Source organism: Peromyscus maniculatus, chromosome 8 (assembly GCF_049852395.1).
Source record: "Peromyscus maniculatus bairdii isolate BWxNUB_F1_BW_parent chromosome 8, HU_Pman_BW_mat_3.1, whole genome shotgun sequence".
In the NCBI taxonomy this organism is placed as follows: domain Eukaryota; kingdom Metazoa; phylum Chordata; class Mammalia; order Rodentia; family Cricetidae; genus Peromyscus; species Peromyscus maniculatus.
In genome coordinates, this window is record NC_134859.1 from 55,687,138 (window position 1) to 55,704,192 (window position 17,055).

The window sequence follows — 17,055 nt, forward strand, 5'->3', positions numbered from 1 at the left end:
CAAGCAAAAAAATTCCCCCCTTGATACCCCACACTGCTTTTTCCAGTAGAAACTTTATTTCTAACTTTGGTAGTGTCTTCTAGATTAGTTCTGTGTATTTTTCACCATGTATTTATATGGTCTTCCCCATATGCCTTGAACCATACTCTTAAGTATTATTTTCTAACTTAACTTCCCCAAAGCATTATCCTGGGTGTGTGTTTTTATTCCAGTTCTGTCTCTCTCTTGTTAACTAGTAGCGTAGCAATCATAATTTACTTAATCTCCTCCTTTAGTGGACATCCAGGGCCACCTCACTCTTGTTCTTTTGTCATCTCAGATAGTGTCACGACCAATCCTTTGGCATATTGTATGTGTGTGTGTGTGTATAGACATACATATGTTCAAGTGTTTCCCCAGGATAGCTGTGCAAAAGTGTTCTCCACTTTTCTAGGTATTAAAATATTTTAATTTGCCGTATGTGACTTAGGTTAGATTTTGTTTCTCAGTTTTCGATTTTAAATTTTTTTCTTTTAATTCATACTTAAAGTATAGATTTTTATTTCATTAAAACAGTCTTTTACTTTGAAGATGATTGTTGAAGCCTTTATTAATATTTGTTGTGTTAGCATTGTGCCAAAGCTTTCTAACGCTGCATCTCCAGCGTTTCCCAGCAAACAGCTCTCCCTGAGGAGGCATTCCAGAGCCATGCCTGTGTTGTAGAGTAGGAAGCAGGCAGAGGTGATGGTGCCCAGGTTGGGGCAGTTCGGCCCAGAGTTTAATTACTTAATCACCCACCTGTTTGTTCCTGCCTTCGCTTGTCATGCACTCACCACGTGTAGGTCTTGTCAGCCTTCTGCTGACACAGGCCTGCTCTTCTGTTTTGTAAATGCTTCATTTCTCCTGGAGCCCTTAGTGATCTTCTCTTCCTTATCTGGCAAATATGTCTTACTGTCTTTCAAGATTACATCCTTTGGGTCCCCTTTGCTGGCTCCCTTAAATGCATCCAGTCCGTGATTTCTTCCTCCTGCAGAATTCTGTGTGTGCTTGTAATTATAAAAGATAAAGTCGTCTTTGCTGAGTGAATCGTTACTTGGAATTTGATCATCCTTTTTGTATTTTATATTAATCTCCCTTATCCTGTCTTTCCCCTCCCCTCTCTTCCCTCTTTTCTCTTCTCTTCTCTTCTCTTCTCTTCTCTTCTCTTCTCTTCTCTTCTCTTCTCTTCTCTTCTCTTCTCTTCTCTTCTCTTCTCTTCTCTTCTCTTCTCCTCTCCTCTCCTCTCCTCTCCTCTCCTCTCCTCTCCTCTCCTCTCCTCTCCTCTCCTCTCCTCTCCTCTCCTCTCCTCTCCTCTCCTCTCCCTTCCCCTCCCCTCCCCTCCCCTCCCCTCCCCTCCCCTCCTTCTCTCTCTTCTCTCTCTCTCTCTCTCTCCCTCTCTCTCTCTCTCTCTCTCCCTCTCCCTCTCCCTCTCCCTCTCAAGTTTTATGAGATAGGGTCTCACTATGTAGCCCAACCTGGCCTTGAATTTGTGCCTCCTACCTTAGCCTCCAAATTGCTGGGGTTACTGCCACTATCAGTAGTACCAGCAGTTGTACATGTTTTGAATAGGAGTGTGATGTCAGACTAACTTTTCCTCTTTTCTGTAGTGAGATGGGATTGTTCTATGTAGTTTTCCTGTTTTGGATGATCAGGAGCAGGGTGTTGCTTTTCTTTTGTTTGCATTACGTTTGTAGTGTACTTTTTAAAAAGTTGCTTCCTGATTTTCTTACTTTGTGCTTACAGTAGTAAAATGGTGAGGTTATATACTGATTACAGAACAAATAATCATGTGTCTAATTTTCTGTTCTCATAAAGATCTCTGTTCTTGTTTTGAGTGGTCGAAGAACTGTATGACTCTTACATATAGATTACCTCGGTAGCTAAATAATGCTCTTTTTTTCTAACTTTTAGGAGGAGGATGAACAACAAAGGCTTAATAAGAGAAAAGATAACAAAAAAACAGATACTGAAGAAGAAGTAAAAATACCAGTAGTATGTGCTTTAACTCAAGAAGAATCTTCAACACCCTTATCAAATGAAGAGGTATGGTGAATTTATGACTACAGCTATTTTATATGGTGGATGGCAGAGGCTGAGATGAGAGGCTTCAGGAGACCAAGACTCAAAAGTATTTCAAAAAATTTTATATCTAATGTTATAATTTTTAGTTTATTAGTTTACCTTATATATTAGTGAGGGTATTGATCATTGTGATTAAACACCATGACAAAAGCAACTTGGAGAGGAAAGTTCTTTAGTTTACAATACTCGGGTCATACTCCATCACAGAGGGAAGTTAGAACAGGAAGTCATGCCGAGGCCATGGAAGAATGCTACTACTGGCTTGCGCCCCAGGACCACCTGTCCAGGGTTGACACAGCCCACAGTGGGCTGAGCTCTGCACATCAATTACTCCATAACATGTTCCTCAAGCTTGCCACAGGCCAATGCTCTGGTGGGAGTTTTTTTTTTTTTTTTTAAATTGAGGGTCCCTCTTCCCAAGTGACTCTAGCTTGTGTCAACTTGAAAAAAACTAACCAGGACACCTTGTTTATGTGGAAAGTACATAAGTGAAAAATGAGATAAAATGGTAACTTTATTCTTAGTTACTCTTGCAAAATTATAACACTACTTGAAAACATATTGAAGTTTCATTCACCCTTTAAAATTAGTAGATATTCCTTTACTGGTAGTTCCAAAAAAATATCATACATTAGAACAAGTCTTTAAATGAAAAGGTTTTTGTTTTGTTTTGAATCAGAATTGAGGGTTTATTGAAGATTATTATAATTATTGTTTTGGTTTTTTCAAGACAGGGTTTCTCTGTTTAGCTCTGGCTGTTCTGGAACTCACTCTGTAGACCAGGCTGGCCTTAATCTCACAGAGATCTGCCTGCCTCTGCCTACTGAGTTCTGGGATTAAAGTCATGCACCACTATCCAGCTTAAAAGATTATTACAATAACAAATTTAAGCCCAGTGTTAATAGAAAAGAGTCAGGGGAAAGGATAAGACACATTCAAGTGTGAGCTTTTCAAAGTCACCTGATGTCTTGATTTAGTATATGTATGGATACATATGTACATATATATTATATGTGTATATGTGTACATATATATTACATACACATATATACTTAAACATAGGTGTTTTTTGCCTGCATGTACGTCTATGCACTATGTGCATGTAGTGCTCACAGAGGCCAAAGGAGGGCCCCAGATTCCTGGGACTGGAATTACAGATGGTTGAGACATCCCCGTGGATGCTGGGAATCAAACCCACATGGAAGAGCAGTCAGTGCTCTTAACTGTAGAGCCATATCTCCAGCCCTTGATGTCTGTTTTTAATGTGAATTATACATATTACTAAATACTTGTTTTTTTGGTGGGGGGACGACAGAGTCTTGGTATGTAGCCCAGGCTGACCTTGCTCTCAAGGTTACTCCTTCCTCAGCTTCCTGAAGATTGGGATTGATTACAGAAGCTTGCCACCTGTTCAGCTCTAGCATTAGGGCTTCTGTTCTGAAATAGAAGGTAAAGTTTGGCAGGTTGCATTGAAACTTCGAGGAAAAGTGCAAGCGTTGGGATGCAGTATGTCAGATGTTGTGCCTGTGGTCTGTCATCTCATACCTATAAGTATGGTAAGGGCCTCTGCGTTGATTTCTCATACTCTGTTGTACCCTCAGCATTACTGTCCATTTCTCTCCCTTTAGTGTGGTTGTGGTCAGACCACTCTTGTATGCAAAACCACCACTGACTGCCATAACCTACATCATTGAGTGGAAATTCTTTACATAGACTGTTGCTCTGCAAGAGCAGCAAGTGTTTTTAACCATCGGGCCATCTTTTTAGCCCTGAGAAGGATTTTCTTTAAAACAAACAAGCAAACAAACATTTTTATTTTAGTATATATAGAGGGGGGGGGGGGCGGGGGGCACTCAGAATGCATATGGAGGTCAGGACTGTTTTTCCTCCCATCTTGTGGGACCTGGGAATCAAAATTAGGTCTTTGGGCTTGACAGCAAGTGCCTTTACCTACTGACCTATCTCTCTGGGCCAGAGTCTCCTAATACCCATCCTTTCTTTAGTAAAGGAAATACTTTTGTATCTAGTGCCTTTGGAATCAAAATAAGGACCCTCCTTTCCCAGTTGAATGGCCCTTCTCGCTTTCCTCTTGTTCTTACTTCACCACAGTTAGGCCCGGCTGCTTGTGGTCCATACTTGTAAGTGTTGTTTATGCTATCCTTGTTGCTTATGATTTCATACTTACAAGGTCCATAGCTACAGTTCAGTAGTAGAATGCTTACTTAACATGTGTAAGGCCCTAGTTTGATCTCCAGCATTGGAAAGGTGGGGAGTTTGGTCATACACACTTGCCTAACTTTCACCTCCTTTCCCAGCTGGTGAACAGTTGCAGTTAAGTTGAATACATTTTCCTAACAGGTATGTTGTTTCTGTTTAGTTTGCAGATTTACTCTGAACCATGTATAGTACAGCTCCTGGTGGCTTATATTTTCATCTTTATTGATAGCTTGACATTAGTTTCTTTTTTTTTTTTTTAATCTAACAGACACTGAAAAATATGATGCTCTTGTTTTTGTACATTTTTTTTGTTTGTTTTGGAGCACACACTAAGGACCAACTGGCAGTTCTGCTCTGAGTTTTTTTTAAATACTTAGACTCCCAGGAGAATGTCTCTATCTTTTTGTTCAGATATTACATAGCATTTGCATCATGCAGTAATCTATCCGGGAATGTTTAGAAAACAGGAAAGGAGAATTTGTGATTTATAAGGAAGTATTTCTGTTATTTTTGTTTCTTTTTTTAACAGCTTTCTCATGCTGGCATATCATTTTCCAGCCTTTAAAGTATATTTTAGACTTTCTGCTGGAGGATGCAGCTCCATGGCAGAATGTTGACTAGCATGCATGAGGTCCTAGGTTTAGTTCTTGGTAGTAACAACTGTCACCTCCACCATGTGTATGTGTATTTTAACTTTCAGACCTGATGTTTTGCATTTTCAGTGTTGAATATAATTGTTTTATGTTCAGAATCATGGTAATTTAATTTGGCTGGTAAATTAAAATTAATATAGAATGCTTTGGAGACTTAGATTTATTGCTAAGGACATTTAATATTTTTGAGCACTCCCATGTCATCTTTATTTTGGTACTTAGATTATGCTTTTTCACTATGAAAGTAATAGGAAAATATTATGGAGCATTTCTGAAGTACAGGAAGGGCCATACAAATAAAAATAATTGTTTTGACTACCCAGGGAAAACTGTCTCTAATGTTATGGCATGTGTCATTCTCCTTTTTTTCTGTTTCCTTTTCCAAAGAAAGGAAAACAAATATGTTCCGATTTGTTTTGTTTGTTTGCTTTCCTTTATTTTGTTTGAGACAGACTTTATGTATTCCAGGCTGACCTTGAGCTTTCTGCCTCTATCTTCCTTGCATTGGAATTACAGGCATGCGACATCATGCCTGATTGGTACTTTGCACACATAATCTACATAGTGACTACATGCTTATGAATGTTCCTCCTTGGTTAAATCTACTTTAAGGTTTTGGCACCCTTAAATTTTTTTAATCCATGTAATAAAATTTTAATATGTAAATGTACCATAATCCTTTTGGCCATTTTCCTACTACTTTGTTGCCAGGTTTTAATTTATGAGGTGCCTGACAGCATGAAGTGGTCAGTACCTTAGGAACAACCTGCTTTAACTTTTCTGTCTTTTTCCTTAGGCCTAGTAGGTTTTAAACAAGTGTTGTACCACTGATCTGCATCCCCAGTTCATGGTTCTAGAAATGAGAGCCATAGCATGCCTTGCAAGCACAGGGAGAAACTCAGGACCGGCCAGTTTGAATAATTCTGGCAGCCTTTGGGCCATAGGAACTTGATTGGTTATTTGGAACCTACCTGTTCCTGGGTGATTTGGGGCAGGGAAAATAATGGCTCGGTGAAAACTGGATAAAGGAGTAGTAGGGTATGGATTTGAGATTGTCCAGTTTACATGTGAGGGTTGTCTCCAAGCAGGCAGTAGGATGTATGTATAGTCTCTGCCTGTAGAACACAAACATGACTAATACACCACTTACCAAATTGGTTATAGTTTTTGCTGCCGTAAATGTCTTCATTAAATAATGCTGTAATGCTATTATATATAATTTTCCTTGCACAAATTGCTGTAATATATCTCATTTTTTAAGTCCTTAGAAAAAGAATAGAAAATTTAAAGGCATTAACATTTTTAAGGTAATGTAGAATATTGTAGAATCATATATTAGAAAGACCACAAACTAGTCTTTTGTTTTTGTATTTATTATTTATCCTGGTGGGAGCAAATGTGTCATGGCACATGTGTGGAGCTAAGAGGCAACTTGTGAATTTGAGTTCTCTTCTTCTACCATGTGGTTTGAGGTAAAGCTCAGATCATCAGGCTTAGTGGAAAGTGCCTATAAAAATGGAGCCGTCTTGGTGACCAGGAACAGTTTTCACTTCCTTAGCTGTTTGTATTTCTCAAGCTATTGCTAAGGTGATAGACTAGTAGTTTTTTTTTGTTTTGTTTTGTTTTGTTTTTTGTTTTGTTTTGTTTTGTTTTCTTTTTTTGAGACAGGATTTCTCTGTGTAGCTTTGGTGGCTGTTGTCCTGGAACTCACTCTGTAGCCCAGGCTGGCCTCAAACTCACAGAGATCTGCCTGGCTCTGCCTCCCGAGTGCTGGGATTAAAGGCAGATAATAGTTTCAAAACACTTGAAAATAAAAACCAATGAAATCAACTGACATATTCCTCAGTCTCTTCTAGTTGGTCTATAAAAGGATATTTAAAACAAAAAGTAGGTCTAACATGGTGGCACAATGCCTTTAACCCTGGCACTTAGAAGCAGGGTTAGATAGATCTTTGTGAGTTTCAGGTCAGTTGAAGCAACATAATGAGACTATCTTAAAAAGTGGGGGCATGACATTATCTTAAAGAGCTGTTGGGACTGGAGAGATGGCTTAGCAGTTGATAGCACTGGCTCTTCTTCTAAAGGATCCAGGTTCAAGTCCCAGCACCCACTGGCATCTCACAGCTGCCTGCAACTCCAGCTCCAATGCACAAAAAATTTAAATAACTAATTAATTAGAAGAAATCTTTGTCATTTTAATCCTTTTTGTTTTCTGAGACAGAATTTCTTTGTGTAATAGCCCTAGCTGTCTTGGAACTCGCTTTGTAGACCAGGCTGGCCTCAAACTCAAAGAGATCCTTCTGTGTCTGCCTCCTGAGTGCTGGAGTTAAAGGCATGTACCACCATGCCTGGCTGCCATTTTAATCTTTTATGTGTGTGTGCCTAAATATAGCATACAAACCACATGTGTGCAGGCACCTGCATAGGTGAGCAGAGGGCATTGAACTTCCTGGAACTGGAGTTGCAAGTGGTTGTCAGCCATCATGTAGGTGATGGGAACCAAACCTAGGTCCTGTGCAAGAGTAGACAGTGGTCTTAACCACTGAGCCCCACCTCTTCAGCCCAAGAATAGTCATTTAAATTGAATATAATTTAAAAACAACTCACTACATTTGTTATTCTTTAATTATTTTGACATTGTGTGTGTGTGCACACACGCTACAGCATACATCTAGAAGTGAGAGGCCAACTTTCTGAGTTGGTTTTGTCCATGTGGGTCCTGAACTCAGGTTATCCAGTTGCAAGAAGGAAGCACCTTTAACTGCTGAACCGTGGTGCTGACCCTTCTTGTTATTTATTTTTTGAGACAGGGTTTCTTTGTGAATCCTGGCTGGTCTGGAACTCAGAGATCCTCCAGCCTTTGCCTCGCAAGTGCTGGGATTAAAGGCCTGCGCCAACACTGCCCAGCCTCTTTTTTTTTTTTTTTTTTTGTTTTCAGAGCTGAGGACTGAATCCACTAGCGCTCTACCACTGAGCTAAATCCCCAGTCCCCAGCTTCTTCTTGTTGTTCTTACTCTCTCACTCTGATTGAATTGTACAGTAGCACTAGTCTGCATTTGCTTCATATATTTCTTTTATAGTTGAGAAGAATAAATGCATAAAATGTGCATATGCAACATAGAATTAGCAATTTCAAGTGTGCAACTCCTATGCTGTTAATATGTTCAGTGTTGTGCAGTTACTGCCTCTGCCTAGTGTGAAAACATTTCTATCACCCCAAAAGAAGAGACCCTATGCCTCTTCCCCAGCCTCTGGCAATCAGTCTCTGTGTTCTGGACATTTCCTGTAGATGAGTCATGTGATGTTCACTGTACTTTTGGCTTTTTCCCTGTTATGCCTTGCTTGAAACTTGGTTCCACAGTATGATTTCCTGCTTTCCTTCCTGTCCTGGCTGTACCTTCCTTTGCTTATCCCACAAATACTGATGTTCCTTATTCCTGTTGCCCTTGACCACCTTCTGTTACACTCTTTGTAGGATTTGCCTCTTTTATTTTCTTGGAAACAGAGTCTCTTTGCATAGCTCTGACTGTTCTGTAACTCACTATGTAGACCAGACTGGCTTGGAACTCGCAGAGGTCTATGTACTGCTGCCTCCCAAGTGCTGGGATAAAGGTGCATTTAGTTATCTTTATACAATGTTCTAAAGACTTTCATGTGCATCTGTCTCGTAAATGTCTGTACTTGGGTCTTCAGCAGGCACTTCACACTTAACATGATCAATACTGAATTGCACATGATGTTTGCCAGTTCCTCATTTCTTGACCAGATGTATAGCAGGCTTTTTTTTTTTTTTTTTTTTAAGGCCACTAGCCAGCTACCAAATCATGACATGGAGACTTTTTAGTTTTGAATGCTTGGCCTAGCTTAGGCTTGTTTCTGGCTTGCTCTTTTAACCTGTTTCTCTTTATGCTTGCCTCGAGGTTTTTTACCACCCTCCTCCCTCTCTCTCCCTCCCCCCTTTACTCTGTGTCTGTTGCCTAGCGGCTGCCTGGCTTCTAGCCCTGGGCATCTGCCTCATTCTCTCCTCTCTTCTTCCCTCATTCGCCTCTTCTCTCTTGAACCTAGATTTTTCTTCCAGTTTATTCTCTCTGCCTACCAGCCTATTCTTTTTCTGTCTAGCTATTGGCCTTCAGCTCTTTATTAGACCAATCAGGTGCCTTAGGCAGACAAGGTGAAAGAAATGCAACATGTCTTTACATAGTTAAACAAATGCAGCATAAAGAAAAGTAACACACCTTTATACAGTTAAAGTAATATTCTGTAGCAAAAACAAATGTAACACATCTTTGCCTAGTTAAATAATATTTCACAACACAGATGTTCCAGAGCATAGAGCTCACCTCTGTCTTGTGTCATTACTTAATAGTATTGTGAGAGCCCATTTACTTGTTTAATCTCTCAAGAAACTATACATATCTTAAAATTAGAAGTTGTATTTTGTTTATGAATCTAACCTGTGCCTGAGTAGTACCCAACATACAAAGAGATTTATTTGATAAATAGTTGTTCAATGATTATGTCAAGGCAGCAAAATGATTATTATGTTTAATGTGTGGCAAAATATATATAGTACGTGGTAGCTTTTCTCTTTTGGAGTTCAGAGAATTATCTAACTTGAAAATATATGTTTTTACATTTCAGGAGCATTTAGACAGCACCCATGGGTCAGTTCATTCCTTAGATGCAGACTTGCTGTTACCATCTGGAGATCCATTCAGTAAATCGGACAATGACATGTTTAAAGATGGACTCCGGAGAGCTCAGTCTACAGACAGCTTGGGAACCTCAAGCTCATTGCAATCAAAAGCATTAGGCTATAACTACAAAGCAAAGTCTGCTGGAAACTTGGATGAGTCGGATTTTGGACCACTGGTTGGAGCAGATTCTGTGTCTGAGAACTTTGATACTGTGTCGCTTGGGTCACTGCAGATGCCAAGTGGATTTATGTTAACCAAAGATCAAGAAAGAGCAATTAAGGCAATGACACCTGAACAGGAGGAAACAGCATCCCTTCTCTCTAGTGTCACCCAGGGTATGGAGAGTGCATATGTATCTCCCAGTGGTTACCGCTTAGTGAGTGAGACTGAATGGAATCTCCTGCAAAAAGAGGTGAGCTATTCTGACCTTGTTTCTTTTGTTCTCTTTTTGTTTCGAGACAAAGTTTCATGTAGCCTGTTAGCCTCCAATTTATTATATAGTGAAGATGACCTTGAAATTCAGAGGATGACTTGATTTCCTCTCTGTACCTCTCCAGTGCTGGGATTATAGGTGTATGCCACCACAGCTTGCTCTCTGGAACTCTAGAGGGATTAGGTAATTTTGGCATTAATTATTGATTCAGTAGACGACAGTTCCTGGAGTCAGTGCAGGCATGTGCTGCTAGCAAGTATGTGTTAGCATACACCCACCCCTTGTCAAGTCTGCCTTGTTTCTTCTATATGACAGTCACAAAAAGCTGGCTGGCCAGTGGTGTTAACAAGCATCATAGTTAGAACAGCCTGAATTTGGGCTTTTAGTTTACTGAACCTGAGTGTATGCCGTGATTCACTTACCCATTTTTCCTTTAGTTATAAAATGCAAAAATGGTTAAGAACTTGATACAGAGAGTGGGTTTAAGGAGGATAGGGAAATATGGGAGAGAAAAAAAGGCAGCCTTGATGAAGGGTAATTTTCCTTAAAGTATTTTCAAACTTAAAAGATTAGTATTATAAGAATGTAAGTTGTGTCAGCTGGTGGTGGCACATGCCTTTAATCCCAGCACTTAAGAGGCAGACGCAGGCAGAGCTCTGTGAGTTCAAGGCCAGCCTGGTCTACAGAGCGAGTTCCAGGACAGGCTCCAAAACTACACAGAGAAACCTGTGTTGGGGTAGGGGAATGATGGGGAGGTGTAAGTTGTATTTGCACACTGCTTTACAGATTTCCAAGCCTTTTCACATACCTCGTCTCTTTGAGCTTTATGATTATAATGAGGCAGTCAGGTCATAACTGTTCCCAGTTATAGATGAAGTAACTGTCTCAGAAAGATCAAGTGAAACCTGGGTTAGAATCAAGGTTTTCTGACACTCGTGCTTTCCCTACTCAGGGCTACTTCTCTTTAAAGAAGCACTCAGTGAGTACGTGGAGCAGGCTGCTAACCCTAAATAAGCCACTGTCCTTGAGCGATGCAGGACATGTAAAGAACATGCTACTTACTGGTGTTGTACCCAGTGTGTCACTGGAGCTGGCCATGGGGGAAATCAGCACTGCCTTTCTTTTCTTCTTCCCATTGGGTAGAGAGCATTGAGTGCATGGCGTAGCCCTTTTGCTTGTTTTGTGTGTGCTTCAAATGTGATGTTTTGTGGCCCTTGGTGATAAGGTGTGTCCCTTGTTTTCCTACCATACTTGTACTGGAGGTTATGACTTTTGGAATCTGACTCTGTAAATTCTTCCTGTAAATCTCTGAAGTATTTACTCTGCTATTCACTTAGTAACATTGGTAAGAGTGTGCATTCATTCCTTGAGTATGAGACATAGAATTATTTTGTTCTGCCTGATAAGTGGTAATTTTGGTGCTCTTCAGGTACATAATGCTGGAAATAAGCTTGGTAGACGTTGTGATATGTGTTCCAATTATGAAAAACAGTTACAAGGAATTCAGATTCAGGAAGCTGAAACAAGAGACCAGGTGAGTTTCATTAGAGGCACAGAGTTGTCTTTTTCCCCCTGCCCCCATCTGCTTTATGGAGTGTATCTCTCTGGTGATGGAATAAGCTAGCACATACAGTGGCAGCTCCTTTTCAGTGAGAGCCCACTAGGACCTGGATATTCATGCTTCATTAGCATGCCAACACCATATCAGCCAACTCAGCTCTCAGATGTGCGAACAGCACCTTAGCTCCTTTCTCTGCACCCTATCACCCGAAGCCCCGACACCTAAACTTGATGCTGGCCTGATCTCACCCTTAGTATACGTCATGGTACAGAGATTAGGGAGGAAAGATTTACTGTGGTCTCTGACAGAATAAAAGCTAGCTGGATGTCATGGTGGCCAGAATTTGAACTCTTTGCTTACTGCCTATTTGTTGTAAATTTGTTGACTTGATTAATGGTAATTCATAGGGCATACCTATGCAGGTTTGGACTGCTGAACTTGAGGGTAAAGTTCTTTTCCAAATGCAAAGTAGAATAGTACGACATTGGTAACACTTAGGAAACAATATAGAATTTAACAAGAGTAGGCCTTGTGAAAGCATGTCAGGAAAAGAGAATATTTTTCTTTGGTTGTTATGAAGATTATTTATTGCCTTTGCCATCAGAGTTTGAAGGAGGTTAGAATGATGATCTCATATTCTCAAATGTCACTGTAGTCTTTTTTCTTTGATAGTTTACAGGTGAAATTTTCAAGCTACTTATAAAACTAAGATAATATATTGGCCTCTGATAGCCTGACGTGGAAAAGGGCTGTCTTGGATTCCTTAATTATTTCTGTAGACTTTTATTAATGCTTCTTGTGTGCCTGGTATTTTGCTGGATCCTAGCAATTCAGATACAGCTGAAAGATGGTTTTGACCCGTAAGGAGCTTTCAGCTTTACAGACCAAACATAAGTTCAATCTAGCTGGTTCCTAGAGATGAACGTCTACACTAGAGGAGGGTTTGCAGCTTAGTTGTAGGCTCAGGAGAGGCAGCATTGTTTGCCTGTTTTACAGCCTGCTTTCAAATTAGGAGAACTAGAGAAGGAGAGAGTCTATTTAAGGAGGGGAATGTACAGAGTTGTGAGAGAATATGTTCCAGGACACATGACTGGTGTGGGAGTTTAGAAACTAGGGGGAGAAGGAGTTGCAAAGGAAGATAGACTGGCCAGATAGACCAGTGAGGAGAGGTGGTAATCAGGAGAGGAGAGGTGGTAATCAGGGGAGATTAAGTTTAAGCCTGGCAACTTTGGAGGCATTATTGCTTGTAAGTGGGAAAATCGTTGTAATTCCACTTTTATAAAATTTATAGGGTTCATGTGAATTGTAGATCAGAGGCAGGGGCTAGAGGAGATAGGGAGGCCAACTCTAGATCCTGGAGGGCCTAACAGAAAAGAGGTTTTCAAATGAGATTATGTATGTGAAAAGCTGTTGCTAACTGTAAAGCATAATGTAGTTCTTGATGTTGTTCATTTTTTTCTGAATTGACAAATCTATGGTACTTCTCCAAAAATTTTTTGGAGTTATTTATTTTTAACTTACACAAAAGTTGTGGGCTGTGGGTGTAGCACAGTCCAGCCATTGCCTGGCATGCATGAGGCCCTGGAATGAACTCCTAGTGCCCCTGTAAACAACAACAGCAAAAACCCCACTGCTTCCTTCTTGTTGACTTTGTAAATTATATAGGTGAAGAAACTGCAGGTAATGCTAAGGCAAGCTAATGACCAGCTAGAGAAGACGATGAAAGAGAAACAGGAGCTAGAGGACTTTATCAAGCAAAGCACTGAGGACTCAAGCCACCAGGTGAGTGATGCACGAGAGATGACTCGATTGTTACAATTACATTTAAAACTTCAAAGAGTATTTATTTATTTCTTTTGCTTTGAAGATTTGGCAGTTTTATTTTCTCTTGAGACAAAAAGTGTTTACTGATCTTTCTGTGATGTTTTTTAAAAAGGAACTTATATTTTTAAATGTGTAGGAGTGTATTGTCTACATGTATGTATGTGTACCACTTGCATGCTTGGTCCTCTTAAAGTCAGAAGAAAGGGATACCCTGAAATTGGAGTTAAATGGATAGTTGTAAGCCACCGTGTGTGTGCTGGGAACCAAACCGAGGTCCTCTGCAAGAGCAACAAGTTTTTTAACTGCTGAGCCATCTCTCCAGCATCTTGTTATCATGGGTTTTCCTTTGAAATAATCAGTTAATGTATTTAATGCATTTCTAAGGGTCTGAAGGATCTGATTTTTCTTTTTTGTGTTTCCTTTGTTTTCCTTGGTGCACAAGAACCTCACTAACAAGAAGTTAGGAATTGCTGGCTGGGAATGTAGCTCAGTTCGTAGAGTGCTTATCTAGTATTTATTAAGCACTGGCTTTGATCCCTAGCCCTATATAAACTGGGGGTGATGGTATATAGCTCTCATCCCTGCTGTACCCAGAGCCCCCTAAAGACCACCAAGAGACCAAATCTGATGCAAAAGCAGAGTCTTTTTACTGTTGTGAGTTGACCCGGGCCTCTTCAACCATTTGATGCAGCAACAGAGCAGAAGAGACCCCGAGTAGCAAGAGGGCAGGATATATATAGGGAGTAAAGCAAGCGGGGGTTTGGGGTCTACAGACTACATAGGAACAGACTCAGGATCGATGTACCTCCCATCTGGAGGTGCTGTCCTTGGTTAGTTTGCAGCTGCAAGAAAACTATTATCTCTTTCAGTGGTTGCTATGGTTACTATGTTTTTTTTTTTTTTTCTTTCTCATGAGCCAGCTAGCTGTAACTTTTAACTGGCTTCTTCTACTATATTGGGACATCTGGTGGGGTTTTCCTGTAACTAGAGCTAGGGCTCAAGGGCACATCATGCTGTGCCAAGGGCCTACATCCTGTTAGGTCTTTTTCATAGCCTGTCATGGCTGCAGAATAGCCAAGCGAGGGGTCCAGGCAGGGGCCTGTGTTCCTCATTCTCATCACTTGGGAGGTAGGGGCAAGAAGATTAGAAGTTCAAGGCCATCCTTAGTTATGGAATTGGAGACTAGTCTGGCTATTTAAGACCTTGTCTCAAAAACCAAAACAAGGGCTAGTAAGTTGGCTCAGTGGGTAAAGGTAAAGCCTGAGTTCAGTCCTGGTTCCCACTTTCTCCTCCTCCTCCTCCTCCTCCTCCCTCCTCCCTCCTCCTCCTCCTCCTCCTCCTCCTCCTCCTCCTCCTCCCTCCTCCCTCCTCCCTCTTCCTCCTCCTCCTCCTCCTCCTCCTCCTCCTCATCCTCATCCTCATCCTCATCCTCATCCTCATCCTCTTATTATTGAGACAGGGTCTCTACATAGCCCTGCCTGTCCTGGAACTCATTATGTAGACCAGACTGACCTTGAACTCAGAGATCCACCTGGTTCTACCTCCAAAGTGTTGGGATTAAAGGCATGCATTATCATTCCTGGCAAAAATTGTATTTAGCCACATCACTATTTATCCAAACAACAGTTGAGAGATGCTTAGGTGTTTCTAATATTTGACAATGGTGAATTTTCTATGAAGATTTTTGTATATGTCTATTGGTGGATACATGGACTGACTTCTCTTGACCACAGGGAAAAATGGTGAGAGAGATTGGGAGGTTGTTTGATAGGCTTACCCTTCAGCTCTTCTAGCTACTTCTGCTGGCCATTAGTTGTTCAAATATTTATGTATTGTTAGACATCTGTGCTTCTGTGTGCTTTTCTTTTTTAATTTTATAGTTTTTAAAAATACTTTTTATTCTTGAATTTCATAAATGTACTTTCTATATTTTGTCTTTTTTTTCTTCAAATCCATCTTTTAGTTGACTAATTTTTCTTTAAATGTTTACTCTTCTCTGTAAAACCATTCACTGTATTTTTAGCTTAGGTAATTGATTTTTTTCCAGTTTATTATTTAATATTTGTAGCTAGAGTTTTCCTGCTTTGCCCACAGTCAGGACAGATCTCTGTCACCCACCAGTCCCACAGCCGCTCAGACCCAACCAAGTAAACACTGTATGGCCATGGCAGGCTTCTTGCTAACTGTTCTTATATCTTAAATTAATTCATTTCTATTAATCTATACCTTGCCACGTGGCTCGTGGCTTACCAGCATCTTCACATGCTGCTTGTCATGGCGGCAGCAGGCAGTGACTCCTTCCACCTTCCTGTTCTTTTATTTCTCCTCTCTGTTAGTCCCGCCTATACTTCCTGCCTAGCCACTGGCCAATCAGTGTTTTATTTACTGACCAATCAGAACAATTTGACATACAGACCATCCCACAGCAAATATTGGCTATTATTCATTATCCCTAGTTCTCTGATAATTCCAAATTTTGTCATTTAGGCCTTTGAATAAGTCTATTTAGTAGCTAATAGCTTATGTATCTGGACTCATTGAAGACCTATATCTATTGCCTGTTTTTATAAAAAGCCATTCCCTTGTGTATTTGTGTTAAATACTGTATAGTCTATTAAAAATGAATAATGAATGGACTGGGTCGGGGATGTACTAAGTGGGTAGAGTGCTTGCCTAGCATGCATGAGGCCCTTGGCTCATTCCTTGGCACCACAGGTGTGGTCGTACATCCCTCTAATCCCAGCACTTGGGAGGTTGAGACAAGATCAGAAGTTCAAGGGCATTTCTTTATGAGAGGCAGGTAACTAGTGATACTCACAGTGCTGCATCATTTTATGCAGTTACAGGAACTGAGATTGTATAAAGTTTGGAAGGTTAGATTATTATTAAAAGTATTCATTTCCCCAAGAATGTGGTCCTTGTGGCTCTAGTTTACAAGGTATTTTCTTGGTGCCTCCTGGATTTCTTATTTTGCCATCCTATCTGGCTCTCGGATGCCTTGCCCTGCTCTCTGTGTCACAGCTGTTTATTTAGAATTGGTACTTTTAGAGAGCTGCTTCAAACACTAGGCCCTGTCCTGTGTATTTATTAGTTGTCCAGTGCCTTCAAAGAGATAAGAGTTTTGGGGGTGGAGAGATCACTTCAGAGGTTAAGAGCACATATTACTCTTGTAGAGGACCTACATTCAGTTGCTATCATCCTTGTCTGGCCACCTACAGTTGCCTCTAACTCCAGCTCCAAGAGATCTGATGCTCTCTTCTGGCCTTTACAGATACTGCACTCACATGCACAAACCTAAACTCAGACATACACATATGCACATAAGTAAAAATACAACTAGAATCTTTTGAAAAGATACAGCTTATATTTTTATACAGCCTAATTTTCAGTACTTTGGTTCACATCACCTAGTCTGTCATTATTAGAAACAAAATTCTTTTTTTAAAAAAAAATAATTTAATTTAATGTGCATTGGTGTAAGTGTGTTAGATCCCCTGGAACTGGAGTTAGAGACAGTTGTGAGCTGCCACGTGGGTGTTGGGAATTGAACCCAGGTCCTCTGAAAGAGCA

General features: G+C 40.4%; 1 protein-coding gene across 6 annotated transcripts in view; it reads left to right on the top strand.

The window, feature by feature from the left end:
• Rabep1 (rabaptin, RAB GTPase binding effector protein 1) overlaps positions 1-17,055 on the top strand; it is a 97,840-nt gene that overhangs the window by 60,753 nt on the left and 20,032 nt on the right. For 3 of the 6 annotated variants that reach the window (XM_076542777.1, XM_076542778.1, XM_076542781.1), the window contains exons 8-11: positions 1,930-2,061; positions 9,612-10,079; positions 11,530-11,634; positions 13,327-13,443. In XM_076542777.1, the coding sequence (XP_076398892.1) occupies positions 1,930-2,061; positions 9,612-10,079; positions 11,530-11,634; positions 13,327-13,443 (822 nt within the window). The remainder of the gene's footprint in view (positions 1-1,929; positions 2,062-9,611; positions 10,080-11,529; positions 11,635-13,326; positions 13,444-17,055) is intronic. The other 3 variants (XM_076542779.1, XM_076542780.1, XM_076542782.1) reach the window with 1 other exon arrangement.